This window comes from Zonotrichia albicollis, chromosome 2, assembly GCF_047830755.1.
Source record: "Zonotrichia albicollis isolate bZonAlb1 chromosome 2, bZonAlb1.hap1, whole genome shotgun sequence".
NCBI classification, from domain to species: Eukaryota; Metazoa; Chordata; class Aves; order Passeriformes; family Passerellidae; genus Zonotrichia; species Zonotrichia albicollis.
In genome coordinates this window covers 63,471,055-63,492,663 of record NC_133820.1, presented here as the reverse complement: position 1 = coordinate 63,492,663, position 21,609 = coordinate 63,471,055, and the positions used below count along the sequence as shown (strand labels likewise).

The 21,609-nt window shown below is 38.8% G+C and overlaps 1 protein-coding gene across 3 annotated transcripts in view; it reads left to right on the top strand.

Moving 5' to 3' along the window:
• DCLK1 (doublecortin like kinase 1) overlaps positions 1 to 21,609 on the top strand; it is a 239,441-nt gene that overhangs the window by 103,853 nt on the left and 113,979 nt on the right. For all 3 annotated transcript variants that reach the window (XM_005482462.4, XM_005482463.4, XM_014263902.3), the window contains exon 4: positions 14,831 to 14,930. In XM_005482462.4, coding sequence (XP_005482519.1) covers positions 14,831 to 14,930 — 100 coding nt within the window. The remainder of the gene's footprint in view (positions 1 to 14,830; positions 14,931 to 21,609) is intronic.

The window sequence follows — 21,609 nt, the reverse complement described above, 5'->3', positions numbered from 1 at the left end:
CACTGCTGGTGCTAAAATCTCTGGCTCCTACTGAGAGCTTATTCTGGGTCCTTGTGGGTTGTTTCTGTACCAGGTTACTGCTCTGCAGTAGGCAGTGGGCATTTTGTATACTCTCAGGTTAATTTTTCTTGTAAGAAGGGATAGCATGACCACTTTTGGCTTCACTAAAGAAGGACGATACCAAAGGCTTGAACCAAAGGCAAAGGAAGTACCTCTAGAAAAAATGCAAAGGAGTGGAAGGAAGTATCTTGGGGCATTATCTTTGTTTTAAATGATTGGGAAAACTCAAGTAACAATGTGAGTTTGAGATATTTTTGGCTAAGTGAGTCTGTTGCCTGTTATAAATTTGCTAGAAAACTGTAATTATGTAGTTAACATAAACCAAATGTTTCTCATATGCCTAACTTGCATTGAGAGGGGTAACTATGCTGAGAGCCCTTGAATGGTTTTAAAGCACATGGCAGCACTCTGCAAGCTTGGTTGTGAAAGTGATTTTTCTGTGTTCACATTCCCCATTTTCAGGTTTTTCTTTAAGCAGTAAAGATTTATAATTTGGATTCCAATATGAAGTTATTACTGCACTATCTTTTAAGAAAGAAAATCCTCTCATATTTTTTTAAACACTACCTGCACTTGCTGAAAGGAGTTAACATCACTTCCAAACTAATGAAACCAGTTGGAGTAATTGGAGCCTTGCTATTAATATGAGAGTGCTTATCCCCTGTCACATGCCTAATGTTTGTGAATATCATTTAAGGACTCCTTGCATAGTCCCAGGACTGAGACTGGCTCATAATTGCTTCCATCCCCATCAGTGTGTCACCATCTGTGACTGTGTGGGCTGTGTATTCAGTTCCTTCTTTCTGCTTTTGCCTTACTTGATAATTTTTTTAGTGTTGTACAAATGGCATAGCTTTAACAATTAGTGTATCCATGGCTCCATGTGTGCTCTCAGGTGGTTAAGATACTTACCTTTCCTCTGCTTTGCTTCTGAGCTGACAACTTATTTCTTTGTTAACAATTTCTCAGTTAACAAAACACCCAAAATCTCCCCAAACCACTGCTGCCAAAACCAAATGCAAGCACAGGAGGGAGATTCAGGCCATGACATTTCATAAATATGCCTAAAATTAGAAGAGATAAGAAGATTTGTCCAAAAAATCGGTTTGGATTTTTTTTTGGTTGTTTGGAGGGTTTTTGTTGGTTTTTTTTTTTTTTTTTGGGCGAGGGTCCTTTTCCTTATGGATCAGACATTTTTTGGTTCATTATGTTGGCAGCTACAAATTGATCCTGGGATTTTTAGATCAGTTTATATTGATACACATGGAATGTGTTGAGACAGGTATATGGACAGAACTTCATTTTCTGGGTTGTTCTGGATGCAAAAAATGAGGTCGGGCGCTTTGTGGAGATTGGCTGTCCTGGGGATCTTGCCCTTTGTGCTGCAGAAGAGCATCAGTAAGTGAAAAGAAAATTCAGAGACACTGCAAGGTGTTATCACAGGTGAAATTGCTTTTGCTGCAAATTTCCCTCTCCAACATGGTGCTATTTTCTGTGATTGTATTTTTCTTTAGAACTTATCTGTGCCTAGCAGCCTTCTGAATTGCAAATGTGCTAAATTCTCCTACATTTCGTAATGTTGCTTTGTCACATCATTCCCTATGAGATGTAAGATCTTAGAAGTAAAGGATTTGTAGCTGAAGGCTACTAAGTTTGAGTTAATAACTGGTAGTAGAATCAGAACACAGGGGATACAATTCAAAAGATTATAAAATTTTGTAAGGAACAACCTAGCAGATTAATAACTTGCTGTGCTGCTGGACCTCCAGTTCAACAAGTTATTTGGGGCTGCACTGCCTAAGCATAGATTGCTTCATCTTTTTGATTTCATTTTGGGTTTGAGTCAAATCTTTGAGTGTTTGTTAAACAGCATAGCGTTTCCAAGCACATCTGGCAGGTATTTTTGATGTGGCTTTTGCATGTGAGTGATGCTGCACTGCCAGCAGAGATGTGCATCTGCATCAGGGTGTCAGTTTGATCTATCTTATTATGTCAAAAATAATCAAAACAAATTCCTTTGGTACTTACTACATCTCCACATGTTTCCTCTAAGCTATGCTACAGCCTAAAATAAGTCAACCTAAGGGTGCACAGATTAAATTAAGCATGAATGCAATGCTTTTGGCTTGTGCAGTCTATAAATACACAGCAGTCAGGTTAGTGATGAATGTGGAAGGATATGTCAGCAAAAACTTTTCATTTACATTTTCTTAGGCAACAAGTAGTTTTGAAGATATTGTACCAATGTATTATAATAATTTTAGTCTTAAAATTAGGGCTCTGCATATTGATTTTTCATAAAAGTACCTCCTTTCACCATTTATAGCTTAAATATTAAAAAAAGTTTTTTTGGCAAAATAGAAGGGATTTTGAAGGAATTCTTTTCTATGCCATCATGCTGGAACTTTCACATATGCTTGAGAAAGCTCTTCAACTCTCATTGTAACATTAATTTATTCTATCTTTTGCTGGTGAGGATTTATCTGTAACTTGCACTGATTACATCTTAGCAGATTTCTTTTTAATTCTCAGATCTTTCAGAAATCAGTTGTGACTCTGTGTGGAGCAGTACTTTAAAAATCGTTTATCCAAGTGCTGGCCTGAATTTTTTGCTTGCTTTCTTTTTTGTCAGCTCTTATCCTGATGGTTCATGTCATATTCATGGATTCGTAAACTCTGCTCATTTTTTGCTTGCTAGATTTAGTAATGTCCCAGGACTTGCTGTACTGAAGCACTCACAAGAAACAGGCTCTGTTCCAGTAAGAAACTCTTATGTGAGAAAGCAATCTCCATGTTCAGCAGTTGTATCTCAACAGTTGTAACCAGTCTGCCTGGTGGAGACAGTGTTCTGACCAAGGCGTCCCTTCACAGAGCTGGACTTAAAATTCCAGGTTTTTGTGATTATTGCCTGTGTCTGCTCTTTCTTCATCCTTAAGCTTTTGAACTCTTTCACGTTGTAAATTTCTGTAGGTTGGATTCTCTCTGCACATTTCCTGCCTTTGCTGCTCTGTCCTAAGGAGCCAAAGCCCAGGGAGAATGGCAATTGCAAGAATCACTTCACCAGAGTACAGATTACACATGCAGACCATGTTTACATCCCTTACTGTTTTTTTCTGAATTATACAGGCTTTTTCAATGGAAATACCTTACATTTTTAATAGTTATTAGCAAGGAAAATTCCCTGATTAATTTCCCAAGAAATGTTCTTGGGGAAATAAATAATTTGAACAGTGGCTTTGCTGCATAGACACTTATATATTAATATTAATGTTTATTTAACATGCTCTCTATCCATCTTGTTAACATCTGTTGTAATAATGGAAATTATTGCCAAATAGTTTCAAGAGTGATGGTAATGAGATAGTGTGCATCTGAATGTCTGTTTGGATTGGATTTTAGATTTATTGTCTGTATTCTGCACTTAGAAGAAAGAGAATCTCTCAATTTTCACTTTTCTTGAGCATAAAGAGCTTTAATGGTTGAATCAATTGATCTGGTTATTGAAAGGATTACTATTATTGTTTAGCCCAACTGACCCTCTGGAATTTGAGGAAGGTGTTTAGCCATTTGAGCTTTTGCATTTTGTGCTATTTTATTGTCCTTATCATTACATGAAATGCTCCATTATCAGCAGACTTGCGTTGTTTTTGTACTGGTTCCAGCTGCAGTGTGCAGGGACTTGTTGAAACCTTGACATCTGTTTTCCCTTTTCTTCCTTTTTTTTCAGAATTCAACCATGTCGCCTTTTTTTTCAGTGTTGCATGCTGAGCCTTAAGTTAGCATGAATGTGCAGCCAAAAGCCATTACACCTCTCACTTATGTTCCAGGCAGTTTGTGATGGAGTGCTGTCCTGCATGCATTTTATTAATGATTATGCCTGAAAGAAATGGAGTTTATGGCATTATCACCAGAGTCCACCATTAGTCAGTAAGCTAACATGAGAACATTGTGCCATGGATATTAAGGTGATACACTGCGATTTTGGAATTAAAATGCTTTCAAAGAAGGGAAAATAACTCTCTCATCTCTAAATGCATTTGGGTAGCTATATATATTTTTGCACAGTCCATCTGCTGCTTGAAATTGATGGTTAAAATCTGGTTCTGCTGCAGGCACAAGGTGTGATGGGTTCGGTTCAGATATTAACTCTTACAGATTTCATGCTTCAACCTACTTTTGTAGTGCACACTCTCACAAGAACAAGAAAGCCAGAAATGTTCCCACATTTGACAAAGCTCTGCTGAGGCAGGTTGCTCTGAAATGAAAAACAAAAGAAAATCTTGTTTTTAGAGGTCTTTTAGGAATCTGTTCCTGGAATGCCACCTAATGTCATGGTTGTCTCTAAATTGGATGCTTTCATAATGGTGTATATATATATAATGGGATATATTTATAATATAATTTCTGTTATATCTGTTATAGAGGGATTGCAGTACCTAAAGCAAAATTACCAGTCAAAGCTTTCCATCTGGATTTGGATCCAGACAGCCAGTAAATTTTATTTGGACCAGTTCCCAGAGAAGCTGTGTCTCCAAGGGAAGGCTGTGTGATCTCCCAGTGTCTCAAAAAATGATTGCAGCTTGCTCCCACAGTTCCCAGCTGGGAAGGTAGGGAGCAGCATCTGGCCAGCCAAGCAGAGCAGGATCCAGCTTACAACCTCCTGCTGAGCAGAACTTCACAAAAATAGGCAGACCACTAGAAAAATACATAGTGGATGGAGGTAAAAAATTAATCAAATGCTTCTGTTCTAACAGTTAATTCAAGGATTCATACTTGCCTTATAGCATGAGATGGATAGATCTTTTACTTGAAAATGGAAATAACAGTGTTGTACACTGTCAGGTAAAATGGTGAGAGTGGCTTTTGTTGGAAAATTGTATTGATTTCAGAGAGAAGTTGCACTCAGAAGGCTTTACTGGTGTGCAGGTATTTTGAAAAAGTGGTTTTTGAGAAACATTGATTGTGTGCATCATATTTTTGAGATTTATGCATGAAATGCAATAAAACTACTTCAGAAGTAGCAGGCCCCCTAATTAATGTTTCAGGTAATGGGCCAATATAATGCATTTACTAAACACAGTGAACATGACTGAGTAAAATGATTCATTTCACCTAGCACTAGAAGCTTGCCCTGAAAAACATTTTTGTCTGTACTTTTGAAAGGGATTTTCTTCTTATCTCCAAACCTGTAATTATAATTTTCAGAAATTGGCATCTGATTGCATTTTTCTTTTGAATGAATTTTTTTCACCTAGCTGGTCTCTGCCTCCTCATTTAGCTGCTCTAAGCAACTAGAAGGATCATCAGTGAAAACTTGTCATGAAATGTGAACAATGACAATTCATAATTGGTTGTTTTTGCATATTTGAAAAACTTTGAACACAGACATGAGAAAATAGTCCAGTGCTCTGCTGTTCACAGCAGACAGAACAAAGCTGTGGATTTTGGTTTTTTTTAAATATTTCTGCAGTGGTATTTCAGAAAGTAGTATTATTCCAACTGAGGTAAAAAAGTAATATTTTCGCTTGTAACATGATTGGTGATTGAAGAGTAGCTTGGGTTTTTTACTACATGGCCTTCAGAATGTGGGGTTTTCTTTCATAAGAAAGCAATTCATACAAAGGGCCTCCTTCAGCCAATGATCTTGCAAGTGCCACTGCTTTTTGAAGGACGCACTGACCAGTGCTTAAGGTAGTTTGAGAGACTGCTCTGAAACCAGCTGCTTTTGTGCAAGTGCAGTTGCAGGAGTACAGTTATGTGAATGGTGAAGTAAAAGTACACACCATCTTGACAAAGAGGATATAGCCATACCAGGATTCGTTGCTCCTTAAATCATGGACAACATATTCTGTATTTAGTTTTTCTGAGTATTTAAGAGCAGTATTCAGTCTTAATAAAAAATAAAAGCTCACAGGGGTATGGTATCTTTTTTCAGCAAAACCCAGCTTTTCAATCTGGTTAAGTTTTTTTCCCTTGAACATACTCTTTCTGAAAGTCAGCCTTGAAAATTGTTTTAGTACCTCTAACAAGGCCTTATTCAAGCACCTGAAGTCAAGGAGGTTTTATTTTGCTAAGTCATCTGAAATTAGAGTAATATTAATTTCCTCTTTCTTAGGAAATTACATTCTTCTTATGTGAATTCAGTTTTAGCAAATAGTTGCCACCTGTTTGGAGACAGAAGCCCGGTGGGCTGCTGGAGTCCGCACTTGGCGTGTCTGGCCACTAAAGGGTGGTGTTGTATTGCAGCTGCTATGGGCAAATGCATGAGTGAAGCAGGAGAAACAACAATAATCCAGATCTAGTTGAACTCTGCTATCAAGCCTTAACTATTTTTCCATTGGCCCCCCTTAATTACATCTACTGCCATTAAATCAACCATCCTATCAATGTCAGATAGTCCTGAAGAAACATCCTCTGTTTAACTTGAATGTATTTTAAATGTGTAAGGAGAGTTGTTTTCTTCTCTGTTCCTTTACAAACTTTGTTCTGCTGTTTGAATTATCCATAATAAGCATGCTAATCTGTTGTGCAATTGCTGTGGGATTTTATGGTGACTAGCAGGGTTCAGGCTTCTCCAGTGCAAAACCCACATTCTCATGGCTCTTGTCCTGTGTGCCATGAAGCAGTTTTTGACAGGAGGAGTCTCAAGTGGCCATGTTGGTGATTCCTGCAGAGAAACCTTTCATGAATCTCAATGCTTCTCAGTACTGCAGTCACACATAAGCCCATGAGGTGTCTGGTGCTTTCCTCAACTTCTCTAACAAAGAAGCTTGTTTACTAAATTAGTCTAACAGAGAAATTATTTAGATTTCACATAATGTCTGGAGCTAAAGTATAGTAGTTACTGTGCTTTAGAACTGCAAACTTTCTACTATCTTTATCTGAATTTTAAAGGATTAAGGTGAAAGCTTTTAAAAAGGACTTGTCATAAAGTGAACTTGTTTTTTAACAGGAATGTGATGTGATTTGAAAAACCTAATTTAAGTTGACTGGTTTTCTGGGTATGCCATCATTTAGTGCAAACCAGAAAAGTAAAATAGTGAAGTAAACAATATATTGAGACTAGTGTATAAAGCATAGTATGGAAAGGTTTTCTTGTCCTTACAAGATACTTTACTGACCAAGAAAGACATATTTTACTGAGTACATATTTTAACTGAAGAAAGTAGGTGATTTTTCTGTCAGTTTTTTTACCAAGTCTGATAAAGATCATACAGGCTGAGCTGTGTATATCACAGATTGGATGTTGATGAATACACACTTTGTAGAAGTAGGCTGATACCGCATCTTCAGCAGTCAGAAAGGGAGAGAAACCTCTGTGTTGGTGGCGGAGGCAGCAAGATGAAGAGCAGTGGGTCCTGAGCCAGCAGTGACCAACAAGCAGCTGAGGGGACAGTGTGCATGAGGCAGGTGAAGCAGGACTTCCCAGGTCATAGGGATGCTGGCTTGCTTTCCCTCTGCTCCTGACAGCCAGCAGGAGAGCAAGCTATTTCTGCTGCATATGAGGATGAAAATTCATGTGTTTTAGCTATGATAGTGTCTTGTGTTGTGATCTGGGGACACACACACACAATCAGAGGCATTAATCTGCAATGCAGCCACACAGGCCGGTTGGCAAAGAGAAGCTCCAGCCAGCTTGAACTCCTGCAGTAACATCTCTTCATTTACAGAAACCCCCACAGCACCATCTCCTCTTCATTTACAGAGGGCACTCTTGTAATGAGAATCTCATGATAAACTGCTCTTCTTCACTGAAAAGCTCTCACAGCTTGACAGTGCAGTTGTCACCATGGAGATTTCACTCCAACAGCAAAGAATGAATTTGGTGCTGTTTAGCTTGGGGAATGTGTAGCAGATACTTCCCAATGGCTTCAGCTAAGTCACCACCTGAGGAGAAAACTTGGATCAGAAGCTGAGAGAGGAAGTTCATATACACTGATGATAAATTAAATTTTTTGTAGGTGACTGGCTCTCCAGAAATGTCATGTGTGTAATGACAGATAAATGTGAAAGGGTATGAATAAAAGCCTCAGAGCCTGAGCCAAGAGGAAGAGAAATAGACTTGCCTTAACCTTGAAGGAAATATTCAAATGTGATGGTCTGTGAATTCCAGCAGAGGTATAATTCCCTTTTCTCAGAAAGAAGGGAGGGTCTAAGGTTCCTTGAGGAAAGGGAAGAAAAAAAGAGACTTGCTGTCAAAATGCAAGCAGAAAGAACAGGTATTTTTCCTTCTCCTTCCCCAAAAGGCCATATTGATATGCTTGGATTTCTCATTTCACAGAAATTACCTAAAAAGCAGTATGGAATGATTAATTTCTGATTTTCCTGAAGCTGTGAAATCCTTCTGTGTGAATAACAGTTGATTGTTTCACCAGTCTGTATTCTGAACAGAGTTCTACACAATAAGCAGTATGGTACGAAGCTGAACAAAGCACTGGGAAAGCGAATATGAGATGCTGAGAGATAAATGGAGTAATACAGAAGGTCTCTTCTGATACTGCATTTCTGCTGGGATTAGGAAGTGATTTTCCCTCTCTGCTCTCTTGAGACCTGCAAGGGATGAAGAAAGACACAAGAGACTGGTGGTTGTTGAGTGTGGAGAAGGGAAAGCCCTGAGAAAACCTTATTTGCCTCTGAGCAAGCCTTGGAGAACATAAAGGGGGCCTGCACAAAGTCTGGGGACAAACTTTGTAGCAGGGCTGTTGCAATAGGACAAAAGGTTTTAAATGGTTTGAAATATTTTTTAAACTAAAAGCGGGTAGGTTTAAATTGGCTTTTAGGAAGAAACTCTTTACTGTGAGGGTGGCGAGGCACTGGCACAGGTTGCCCAGAGAAGTTCTGGATGCCCCATCACCCCTGGAGGTGTTAAAGACCAGTGGCAGAGCTCTAAGCAACCTGGGCTAGTGGAAGATGTCCCTGCTCAGGGGGTAGGACTAGGGGAACTTCAAGATCCTGTGGAACCCAAACCATTTTGTGATTCTATTATTTATAAGCTCTCAGGAATATTCATAGCTGTCATGAGACTTGTTACTGACTCCCAGGGATAGATGTCACAGTGAGGTAAATTCAGTATCTCAGATATTCCTCTGTGAAGCAGTAGATAAATAGTGGGTAAGTACTGCAAAGGTAGTGATTAGTGGAAAATGTAGTTTGGCTAAGGAGAAAAATGAAGGGAAAATACCAGTAAAGATCAAATTGAGTGTTAAGGGGGGCTTTCAGGTTGTTTTTTTTAGCTTGAAAAATCAGCCAGAGGCAAAATAAGAAAAATAGTAGTAGAGAGGTATAGTGAGCTCCTTTGACATGAATAACTGAAGAGACCTGCCTAAGAATTAAACATTGAGTCTGAGTGAGCCAAAAGTAGCAGGAAAATGAAAATTAGCTCTGTAATAAAACTCATAAAACTTGGCACAAAATTGATGAGTCAGAGTCCTAAAATCATGAGTCATTCAAACAATGAGGTTTTTCCAAGGATGAAACGGTTTTTAGTGTCTTTTTTCACTATCAGAGAAGTGGTAATCAAACTCAACATGAGATTGTTTGAGATTCAGAAAGGCTACTTTAAAACAGATATAAGACTTCCCATCTGGCTGATCATGGGCTGAAGTCTGGAAGGCAATTGTCACAGACTCTCTGCCTGCCCACTCCTTTGGACCGTTCCTTCCTCACTAGCCTCAATTACCTCTCTGTCACCCTCTGTGTGTGCTCCTGGCTGGCAGCCCATGTCTCCATCTTCCTTAATACCTCATCTTTTCCTTTTGCTATGCTTCACTTCTCTTTGTCTTTTCATAAAACCCTCTACTTATCACTTGAATTTTCCTTAGAGCCTTCTGCATCTCTTTTGCTTTAACCACCTCATTTCTTTGTCCTCACTTTTCCTTCCATCTCTCCAGCAGCCATGATGCCTGAGGACATGCCAGCTTGAGGTTTCCTCATTGCTCTTCCAAAACAGCTTTCAGCTTTAAGTCAAATTAAGTCGTTATTAAAATAAGACAAACACACAGAATACCCCCTCCTTCTTTTCTGTCCGAGAACCCAGCACAATGGAAATTGTTACAAACGAGTGAGATAGTAATCATGGTGGTTGTGGTGTAACTTGCTGCTGCTATGAACTGTTCCTGAATGCAGTGGCAAATTTTGTTTTCTGAATATTATTTATTTAAAAATATCAGTGTTTCAGTATTAACTTGATGTGCGGTCAACTTTAAAAGAATAGAAAAGTATTCTATTTGCTGTGACTGATATACACAAAGAATTTAGTTTGGGGGCTTTTTTGTGGATGTGTTTAAAAATGTGAGTTTAAAAGATCCCTAAGTGCAGTCAGAATACAGCAGTTATAAAAGAGGATTGCATCTGTAGCCTTCATTTCATGCTTTTACTGAAAGGATTGATCCAATCACTCTCTCCACCCCTCTCTCCCTCCTTGATTCCCTCCCTCTTCTTTCTCTCCGTTGCTTCCCTTTGCCTTTCCCTCTTTTCCCCCCGTGTTCTCCTTTCCCTTTCTCCCTCCCTCTGCACCTCCTCCAAACCACTTCTGACTGCCCTTTCTTACTGGTGAGAGAATATGACCAGGTATTGGCTCTATGAGCTGCTGTTCTTGGGCCTTGTGCACTCCACAGTATGAAGCACAATTTCTGATGCCTTTCTGTATATGAGAAGGAGGGTCTCCATAACAAGGAGACCATCTGCAAAGAGGTGAACTTTAATGTTTCAGGCCATTCAAAGGAAAAATCCCCATACTAGTTAGGAGATTTCTCTTTGGCTCCAAATGCTTGCCTGTTTAAACAAAGAAGGAAAAGTGAAGATAATTTTTCAAAATGCCTATGGTATGTAGTGTATATGGTGCAGAGCCAGTCCCGAGGTTGGGCTGGAAGACAAGTTTGCTGCTCTTGCTCCCTGCTCTCCTTCTGGGACAGCTCTGCTGATCAGCTTTGTGCTTCCCTGGCAGCTGTGGGTGCCTGGCACACCCTGGTCCCTTCTGGGGACACAGCTGCTGTGGTGCTTTCACTAGAGGGTCAAAGCACAGTAGCAGCTACTGAGGTACAAAATAATTTGTGGGTCGTCATAGGTAGACACCTGTGCTCCCCACTGGAAGGGCATGTGGGTGTCTTGAGTTTTTTACTAGGGCAATTATGATTTGTGTAGAATCCAGGCTTCACTGTGTACAACTTACCGAGGGGACTTAAGGCTTGACAAAGTTTTCTGCCTCTGTTTTTTATGGTTGTGGCCAGGTCAGCCAGTTTTATTTTTGTGGCTTGCCTATAACCAAAGCCTATACTAGTGATCGATTTTGCTTTCTGCTGCTTGTTGTCTTTCTCAGCACCAATGCAAGCACTCCCTAGCCCCTGCTAATGCTACTGTTATTTGTTAGTGTAAAAAAGTGTATAAAGCATAAGAGAAGACACCATTAATGTTCAATAACATCTCTACCAGAAAGGTTTTTGTTAAAAAGAGTCACAGAGTATTTAGTACCATGTGTGTGGCAGACAATGTTTTTTCATTTTCTTTTTATTTAAGGTATACATTTGCATTGACTTTGTTTTCCCCCCTGTGAAAAATAAAACCTTATTTGTGAAAAAGAATATGGATTCTGTGCCTTGAAAACAATAGAAAATTCCAAGGGAGGCTTTTCTAATTTACTGATGTAAAAACTGACTAATTTTAAACTTGATCACATGCAACAGAGCACACTGACCTCTAAAACACTTTTATGGTCCAGCTTAGGTGAGAAAAATTCTTGGTCTTCTAAACTCTGACTTTTTAGGCGCCATCTTCTCCAAAAGTGAAAATGGGTAATAAAAAGCAGATCCTGTTGCTTAGCTGATGACTGGGTGTGAATAGACAGTGTTTGCAGATTTCTCTCCAAAAAAGCCTGAAAGGGGGTGCTGTGTATGTGTCAGATGCCTTTTAATTTAACTGCTGAGGAGTGTGAACTTGCAGAGAGGGCCAGGGATGCAGAGACAGAAGGGATGGAAAATGCAGACAGTGAAGGACATCTCAGGGCTTCCAATAGCAATATAACAAGGTATTGGAAGCCTTAAGAGAAGTTACTCTTGAAGAAGATGGATGGAAAGGAAATTGTGATCTTGCTACAACCTTTCTAAGAGCTAGTATTATAATTCCAAAATTATTAAAATTTCAGGAGGCAAGAGAAGCTGTAATTTTACATACAGAGTATGAAACTGAGGGCAAGGAGAAAAGAGGCAAGCATAAGAACACTTTAAATTATAAGTGTAAAGTTTAATAAAACACAAAGATATCTAAGCACAAATTATTTTTTGTGTGTTAATCCTATTTTCTTTCTTATTTGCATTTAAATTGCACTGATTGAAACTGAGATGCTTTAAAAATTGGCGTAGTTGAGCCTGGTTAAGTGTTGCTACCTGAATTTTAATGTCTTGTTTAGGCTTCAAGAAACCCTTTTAAGTGGACAGAGCCAAGAACTTTTGGGTTTTATTAAATCTATATTTCTTTTCTCTCAAATGTGAATTTAATTTCTATTTATGTTTGTTGTCAAAATAGCTCAACTTTGTGCCTAGAGTTGCTTATTGTTGGTTTGATTCTAATACTCTGCTTGGTATAAAGACAAATGTAAAAGTTGTCACTCCCCAAAAGTGTGTCAAACTTGGGAAGCAAAAAGGAAATCACAGGATTTTTAATGTTATTCTGCAAATTAGTAGTTTTGTACATGCAGTGGGAGAGGTGGCAATTTCAGAGGAACTTGACTGAAGGGAAGAGCTGTTTGAAGTTTGGTGGGAGTATGGGGTGGGAAGATATGCAGGATATGTCTTGTGGACAAAAAAGAAAGATGGGAAGCAAATGAGTTTATTTAAACGTTGCTGAGGCTGATACACTAATAGAGCATAAACTGAGTAGGAACATGGTATAAAGCTCTGTCAAATATTTACATTTTTGATGTTGATGTTCAGGTAGTGTGTAGTGTAAAGATGACAGTGGTCATAGAAATAGGGTTGTGGTGGATCTGAATTTAAAAGGACATGCATTGCTTAAGGAAAGGATAATTTAGGAAAAACCTTTATTCTTCTTTTGGTATTTGTTTCATCTAGTTGTTGTTCTCTCAGTTTCCTGGGATTTTTTATTTGCTTATGTTCTTCCTTTAAAATTGTTTTAATTATGAATAGTAGTCTACAAGCAAGTCACGGCATGTAGCTCTATTTTTCCTCTTTATGTCATTTCTGCTATAGAGGCTCATAACTGTTGTGGATGTCAAAGCCTTCAGCCATGTTTCTGGGGATGATGACATGAATTTTATAACCCCTAGACACCAGTTATTTCAGATTGGTGGGGGTACTTTTCATGCAAAAATCTGGCAAAATCTCATTAGGTAACTCTTTCATTTGTGTTTTTGTAGACTTTAAATGCTTTTTCTGAGGGGGCTTGTTCATATGAGCTGGACTGTTCTCAACTGTTTTGTAAGTTTTTAGAGACTGTTGATGTGTTGCTTTGCTGACTGTAGAGTTGAAACTCTGTTTGTGAAATTAACCTGTTCAAACATCAGTGTGCTATTTCATTACAAAACTCAATATAAAAATATTTAAGTAAGCCTACTCTTCTAGAATCTTGTGAATGTGAAGTGAGAACAGACTTTATTAAGTATTTTTGTGTTAGAGATGGATAGACATCTAATTTGTTTTTAAAATTTTTCAGAGATGTCAGTAAGTCCAAAGTCAGTTTTTGGTAAAAGGCACTGATTCTTTATTTAATATGATTCCATATGATTGGAAAGATTGAATTTTTAAGCAGTGCCTTGTAAAATAACTAAAAGCTGTTGTAAGGAAATCATAGAAGAGAATGATTTAGGTCGGAAGGGACTTAAATCTCACCTAGTTCCAGCATCCCTGCCATGAGCAGGGACATCTTCAAATAAATCAGGTTGCTCAGAGTTGCATCCAACTCTTGACTTAGAATGTTTCCAAGGATGGATCATCTACCACCTCTCTGGGCACCTGTTCCAGTGTTTCACTATCCTTATTGTAAAAAACTTCCTTATATCTGCCCTCTTTTAATTTAAAACCATTACCTCTTGTCCCATTGCAACAAGCCCTACTAAAAATTCTGTCCCCATTTTTCTTCCAAGCCCTCTTTAGATACTGAAAGACTGCAATAAAGTTTCTGAAATCTCCTGTAGGGGCATAAAAACACACCAATGTAATCCTGACTGTTCATATATGAGATAGAAAGAGAATATCCTTTTACTCAGTACTAGAAGACTTATTCCCAGCTCATCTGACTTGCCTGTTCAGCTTGGTGCCTTCAAAGAGAACTTCCTATTGACTCTGGCATAGAGGGAGATTTGTGAAGGAGGCTTAGTTTACCTATGTGAGTTTGATTCCCTGTCAGAGAGATTTTGCTGAAATAACTGCATTTCATTCTGCATACAAAGCTGTAACCTTGTTTCATTGCAGCTAAATGATGGAGATGTGAACTGAAAAGCAAATTAATTACTCACTTACTGTTGAATGGTGCCTTGTGCACAAACAGAAGGCGTTTACCTCATACCATAGATGCATCATGTAATAAATCTGACAGTTATGGCTTTTTGTCTTGTCTTTCCCTGCAGTGTCCATAAAAGTGTTTCTCACTTGTAACAGATGGTCAGAGCACAGCTTTGAAATTTATCTGGAGATGAAGCCCTGTTGATTCCATTAAAAGTAAAGAATTTTCATGCAGATGGAGACAAAGAGGGATTTATTGTTACAATTCTGATGGTGAGGTATTTCACACAAAGCCTTCTTTTCCTTTTTCCTTGTAGGTGATGTGCCTTCAGGACTTTTTCGGCGATGATGACATTTTTATTGCATGTGGACCAGAAAAGTTCCGTTACCAGGATGATTTCTTGCTGGATGAAAGTGGTAAGATGTATTTTTTTAAATGCTTGCAGTAAGAGTAAAGGGCATATTTCCATATCATGCTAATTAAACTAAAGTAGTATCACCTGGATTGATTTCAGAAATAGAAGAAATATTTTAATTCAAAATATTGAAAATAAGAGAATTGAAAGCAGCAATAAAGCTGTCTGCCTATTGCAGCATAAAACTTGATTCAGCCTGAATTTCACATATTGTATGAAAAGTCGTGTTTGGTGGAATTCCTTTTTTTTTGGTAAGGAATGTTTTGACTTTGAATTTATTCTGGTTTTTTAATCACAATTTCTTAGGCTCCCAGTATCTACCATTGAGATTTAGTTAATGATTCAGTTTAAGTTATGTGATAAAGAAAGACAGATGCAATTCTGTGTGGAAGATAAATGTAATCAGCAAATGCAGACAAAGTCATCTGAGAAAATTCAATGAGTTCTGTTTTTCAGAGGCTGACTAATACAGTAATGAAATCAATGTATGTAATTCTCTAAGGAAAATACATGTTTTGTTTTCAGAGACCTTCATTGTTCAGAGACCTTCATTGTTACAAAGAATATTCCTGACTTGGGAATCACAGTTGTAAGGAAAAAGAAGAAAAAACTAACTATAGGCTTTTAAACAAACATTTAAACAAACAAGCAAAGCTGTCAACAACATTGAATTTATTTTTGTGCATAACAAGACACAGTGAAAGTTTTATTTCTCCTACACTCTTTCTCCCTCCATGGTATCTTTGTAATCCATTGGTATCAAAATCTCTAATATTTTTTAAACTATCAAAGGTCTGAAAGAACACTTGGCTGAAGAATCAGTCACAGAAGATTTTTTTTACAGCAATAACCACTTCACAGTCATTATGTGTGTATCTGTTTAGCTTCACCACTTCAGCATGGTTTTTGATGCAATTATTCTCTCACAGTTCAAGATGGTGTAATTGTATTTTTCTGATTAACCCATGAAGCTGGAGGGCCTCTTGGTTTTCCCAGATCCAGAAAATGCTCCGTTAGCCTGTGTAGGAGCAGAAGGCAGCAACTTGCACAGACCTGGCTCTGTGAGTTGAAGGATGACTCTGAAAAAGGAGGTGTCTCCTGGGCACAGCAATGACCTTTTGTGTCAGGCACAAACAGAAGCAAGAACACCCTCTGCATTCCTCTAGAGGACCTTATAATATGGAAATAAAAACCAAATTAGAGCACCAGATCTGCACTTTGCAGTAGTGAAATTGCTGTAGTTGACTCTAAGGCAAAAGGTACCAATGGTGAAAAAGTGGCTTTAGCCATTTTTAGAATGGGAATTAGAAAGGTGAGGGGGCATTTGACCAGCAAAGGAGTTTCCCTGGTGGCTTTGTGCTCAGAATGGATGTCCTTGCCTTTAAGGAGATGATAGTTGGCTGTGTAGTCTGGATTCACTTGTTTCTCTCATCTGAAGGATGACACTGGTGGCTGCGCAGTGTCTCCTCACAGTGAACTCTGTGGCAGTTTTTCCAGCAAACACTCAAGAAATGCTGACAACAGATTTGTCAAAATCCCTTTAAGAAGTGTGTAGTTGGTTTTTGGAGGTCTAGTGCCAAAGTACAGACATAGCCTGACTCTGTTTAGTCTTTGTTTGTCTGATATATCAACATTTCTTTGAGTAAGCAGTATCTTTGTCTGAAACTTTGGTGCTTAAAACCGTTTTTTACTGATCTTAAGAAAAGAGAAATCCTAAAAAATATATGATGAAAACACAACTTTAGCTATTTGTTGTAGTGTTTGCTTTTCTATCAGGTAAAGATTCAGTGAACATTGATTGTTCTTTTACTGCACGAATGAAGAAAGAGCAGAAAATCAGACTATGTCTCTAATTCCTTTGAGAAGTGTACACCAACTTTGCTCTCTCTTTTTCAGGAGGTTTGATATCAGAGAACTTGTTTAGGTTGCTTGCCAGTAATACCTGATGTACCTACTGATATGCATCTAGTCAGCCTTCTCTGAGCAGGAGCAAGAGTTGGAGAGAAAATAATTTTTTTTTTAAAAGGAGCTTTTAACTTGTTTTGCTTGGCAAACGAAGTTTGTGTGATCACAATGCGTGTCTGTGCATTCCTCATAGCTAATCTAAGAACATTAAAAGTATTAGGAAGTGCTGTCCAACTGTGCAGGGCTTGTAAAGCCTGCCTCTGCTTCCCTGAAAAGCATCTTGAAGCAACACTGCTGGCTTGTCACTACATCTCTCCAGTATCCTCCAGGTTCAGCCAGGTGACAACAGTGAAGATGTTGCAGCAAGAGGAGTAAAGAAAAGCAAAATTTGAAGGCAGGAAAGGAAAGTAGAGAGAAGAAATTTATAAATAATCAGGGTTCTGGGGTTTTGGGAATTACTTCTCAGGGAGGAAGAGGAATGCCATTGTTTTGTGGTCTGGGTTCAGAACTCCTGGCGAGCAGGAGGCAATATTGGGGGTTGGGAAGCCAGTCACCTGTACTGGGATCCACTGTAGCTAACATTAGGTAGCTGCACGTAGGTAGTTGCCTGGGACTGAGCCATTCCCAGCAGATTTCTTTCCCAGTAAAAAACCCCTTAGACTTACTGACAAAGTAGATGGTAGATGTTTGGTTGACTCCGTTGAAAGTGGATGTTTTGAACAGTTCATATGAATTATGCTTCAGAAATGTCTGGTTTGCTTCTCTAAAGGCATCTATATGGCTGATGTAGCTGTTCTTGTCTACAGTTTGTGTTTTAAAGTTGCTTAAAAAGCTTTTAGGATGAGATTAATTCCACCCTGTCAGAATGGAAAAATCTAAAGTCTCATCAGTTTGCATTATTTCTAGTCATCTTTGTTTCTTCTGCTCCCGTGGCTTGCTCTTGCCTTTGGATAGCACTTCTGTTTTAAAAGCCACAGAATCAGAAATTTAGAAAAAACAATCTAGAGTCAGTTAATCAATCTCCTCATCTAAGTGTGAGATGAACATTCCACATTTAATTTCTGGCATGCTTGGCTAACAAGTCCCTCTAAAGCCTGTGATGAGGAAGAATCTGTATCTTCCCAAGACATTCTGTGCCAGTGGTAAACTCTTCTTACTGTTTTTCAGCTCTCTTCCCCAGATTCTCTTGCTATAAATGAAATCCATTACTACATTTCTTATCTACTTGGACCATGAGAAACAGATGATTCCTTTTTCTTTGAAAAAATCCATGGGCTCATCAATTTTCTTTTCTTTATGCTGAATAATTAGGTCAGCTTTGCTTTGACTTCAGGCTCAAGCCTGCCCTTGAATGAGGCTATGTGTTCCTTCTTCATATCATCTCCCTTCTCGGTTTTATGTCTTTCAGGAAAAGGCATTGCATATCCCCTTGGCAATCAGCTAAGAAAAGTCAGTTAATTAGGGATCCATCAAAGAGGAAAAAAAACCAAGCAGTCCTTACTACACATTGCAGTTTCTTCCCTGCCTGGATGTACAGATGGTTTTCATGCTAAACATGCTGTTTATTGCATGAAATGCAGAAACAATAGGCACCATCCCCACCAATTCCTAGCAATCATCTCCATATCTGACATGATCAATAGATATGATAGCCACACACACTTTCATCATGAGAGCTGCTGATGGGACATATGAATGTATGTGGGTGACCATAAAATTAAGAAGTAAATGCTCCTTGTTTGTCAAGTGTCAGTGGTGATGCTATTTTCATAAAAAGTCTTTGTGGGATATGTAAGCACAAAAGCATTACATGAATGAAGCACACATTACAGCAGCTTGCAAGAAGAAAATTCCTCAGCATAGAGTATGGCAGTGACTGCTTCAGGCATTGTTAGCTTGCAGTTTTGGAAAGTCTCCCAGAAATCCCAGGTTTTCTTTAACTCATGGTTGTTCAGTTTTCAAAGAAGAGGTCAGGGGATGCCTTTCAATAGCCCTTAGATGTGTGTTGGCAAAGGTTAAGGTTTAAGGGCCACTCTCACAAAAATATTTGCAATCTGCTATTATTTAGGCACCTAAATAGGATTTTGCAATGTGAGTAAGTCATGAGATTTCCCCTAATTTAGAACATTTCCTCTGCTTATATAGGTATTTCTTTCTCAGCACTGTAAAATAAGAGAGCTTTGAGGCTGGCAGTGTCTGAATTTTTTTTTAAATTAAATTATTTTTTTTTTATGTTCTGTTAATGCTTTCTGAGTTCTTTGGAACCTTGAGAGTTGCACACAGAGGGTATGGCAGACTTCATCACGTACTGAGGTGCATCATGTACAAAAGCTGCAATCTCAGCTGGCCAAAGCCAGTGTCTGTGCCTCCAAGCAGAGTGTAACCAATACAGAATGTCTGGATGTGAAAACAAGTGCGGATTGCTTGTCAAAAGCACATATTACTGTTATGGAAACAATGAGGAGAATGACTCCGTTTTAGGGGGAAATTAGGACTGGAACTTTGAAACCTAATTTCACTTTGACTTTGTTGGCCTGTGCTAGTCCTCAGCTCAGCATCTCTGGGCCAGCAGCATTACTGCTTCATCTTGCCAGCAGCAGACAACTTGCCAGGAAAATCTGAGTCCTGTGGTGTCCGCACACACATGTGTGTGCGCGTGGAGGCGTGCACCCACATCTGATCCAGGAACTGCAGTTAAGGTCAGGGGTATCATGTTTATCCCTGTTAATAGCTGTCATGTCTCTGCAATCTTCATTAATCTGTCCTTCCTAAAAGAGGCAGGAAGGGGAAATCAGTTATAGTCCTCATCTACCCTGATTTATAGGACAGAGACTGATGTGTTAAGCAGCTTTTGGCTGGATTAGGAGTGGAGAGCATGCTGGCTGACTTACTCTGCCCTCATCAAAAACTCGTGCTTTGGCAATTGCAAAGAAATGGTGGGTTCTGGGGACTTTGAGATACAACTTTGCTTTCAACAGAGGCATAAATACAAAGTGTTCCACTGCAGTGTGATATTTTCAAATGTCAACAACTGCTGGGCCTTGGAAACAGATATTCTGTGTATGAGGAAGAAACAAACTAAGGCAAGAGAGGCTAGACTTTGGCCGGATCTACCACTTAGACTAATGGTTCAGAAAGGCAAGAAGGAAAGAAGTTGTTTTTCCAGTGGCTTTGCATCCAATGCCCTCTTTATCTTCCTACTACAGGACCTCCATTTTCATCTCCACCCTCTTTAGTGCAGTTCCATGGTACCCTCAGCTCCCTCCCATTTAGCACATCAGTTCTTGTCCTCATTCCCTTCCTCACAATAAGTACATTAACAGGGTCTCTCTTTTATCCAGTAGAGGGACATTCCACAACTTTTCCCAAAACTCTAACCCCTCACTGAGACCACCTGTGTCCAGCTGTGCTGGAAATACCTCCCTCCCTAGACATGTGCTTCCAGCTCGGCCCTGGCTGCCTGGAAGTACTTGGCTGTATGGCAGCATGTGAGTGACTCACTTGTTTCTGTTGTGTTAAACTCTTAAAAGGAGGATGCTGAACTTCAGTGAAATCCTCAGAACAGGCTGTTAGCGTGATCGTCAGGTGGCTGTTAATATAATATCATGTGGCGTTCATTAAATAAAATCTGTAGTGGCACTTGAGTCAAATGAGCTGCTCACATGAAAAATGCATTCACAGAACTTCAGATTTATCCTATGCAGCATTTCTCTTTTAATATACGCCTTTTTAATAGGTGTGTTCTTGATTGCAAAAGTCCACTTCTTTATTTGTTGTCTGCAGATTTGCTTTCAGTTTTCTCCACTGTGTTTTACAGGTGTACTAACTTGAGACATTGCTTCTCACATTTCTGCCTAAGCATAAAAAGCAGAGAAAGCTTGGCCACTTAAACCATAAAATCTTTTCTTCCCCCCCCTCCCACCGCAGCTGGCAGATTTATATACATGAATAAGGGATGTTAGAGCTTTGAAGAAGATAACATATGTGCTTTCCAGTCCAGATTTACACTGAAATGCATGCTCCTTTCCCCAGCTCCTTGCCATGCATGCATGTATATTTGCATAGTTATCACTTTTCATCCATGTTGCAGAGAAGGAGTTGCCTGTATGAATAGCCAGGAAAATTTCTGGTCACTTACAGCTTACAAAACAGCCATTGAAACTGGCCAAACAGTAAAACTGCAGTTAATGCTAATTCATTCTGCTCATTGAACCAAATGTTCTTCAATATGTTTTTGCAGTATTTGCTTCCCCAGATGTCTGTTAAAAATAGCATGAATGAAATGCTATCCAATAAACTAGAACTGGTGGAAATTCCCATTTCATTTGCATAATGAGGTTTGAGTGTGCAAATTCCTTCAACCTTTTTCAGCAGTAAAGCTCATTTTGGATATAAAAGCACTAAAAATTTTGCACCCAAAAATATCAAGGATTTCCTCAATAATATTTACATAGTAATAAATTGTACTTAGGTTGGGAATTTATAAAAGTTCAGCTTATTAAAAAAAAGAGAAATTGTTATTAAGCATCATCAATACCATTATCTAATGTACAAGGGAATTTAATCATAACTGCTAGTGTTATTAAATAGTAAATAAGAGAGTAGAGTAGATATTTATTGGTTTTCTATAGCTTGGTATTTTTGCTCTTTCATTTTGGTTCTTTCTTGTAACTTCTTGAGTATTTAGATTATTCAGGTGGTCCAGGAGAACATGTTTCTTACAGAACATGTTGAGCTGTTTTCCCAAACTGTGAACATCTCAGTTGTATGCCCAA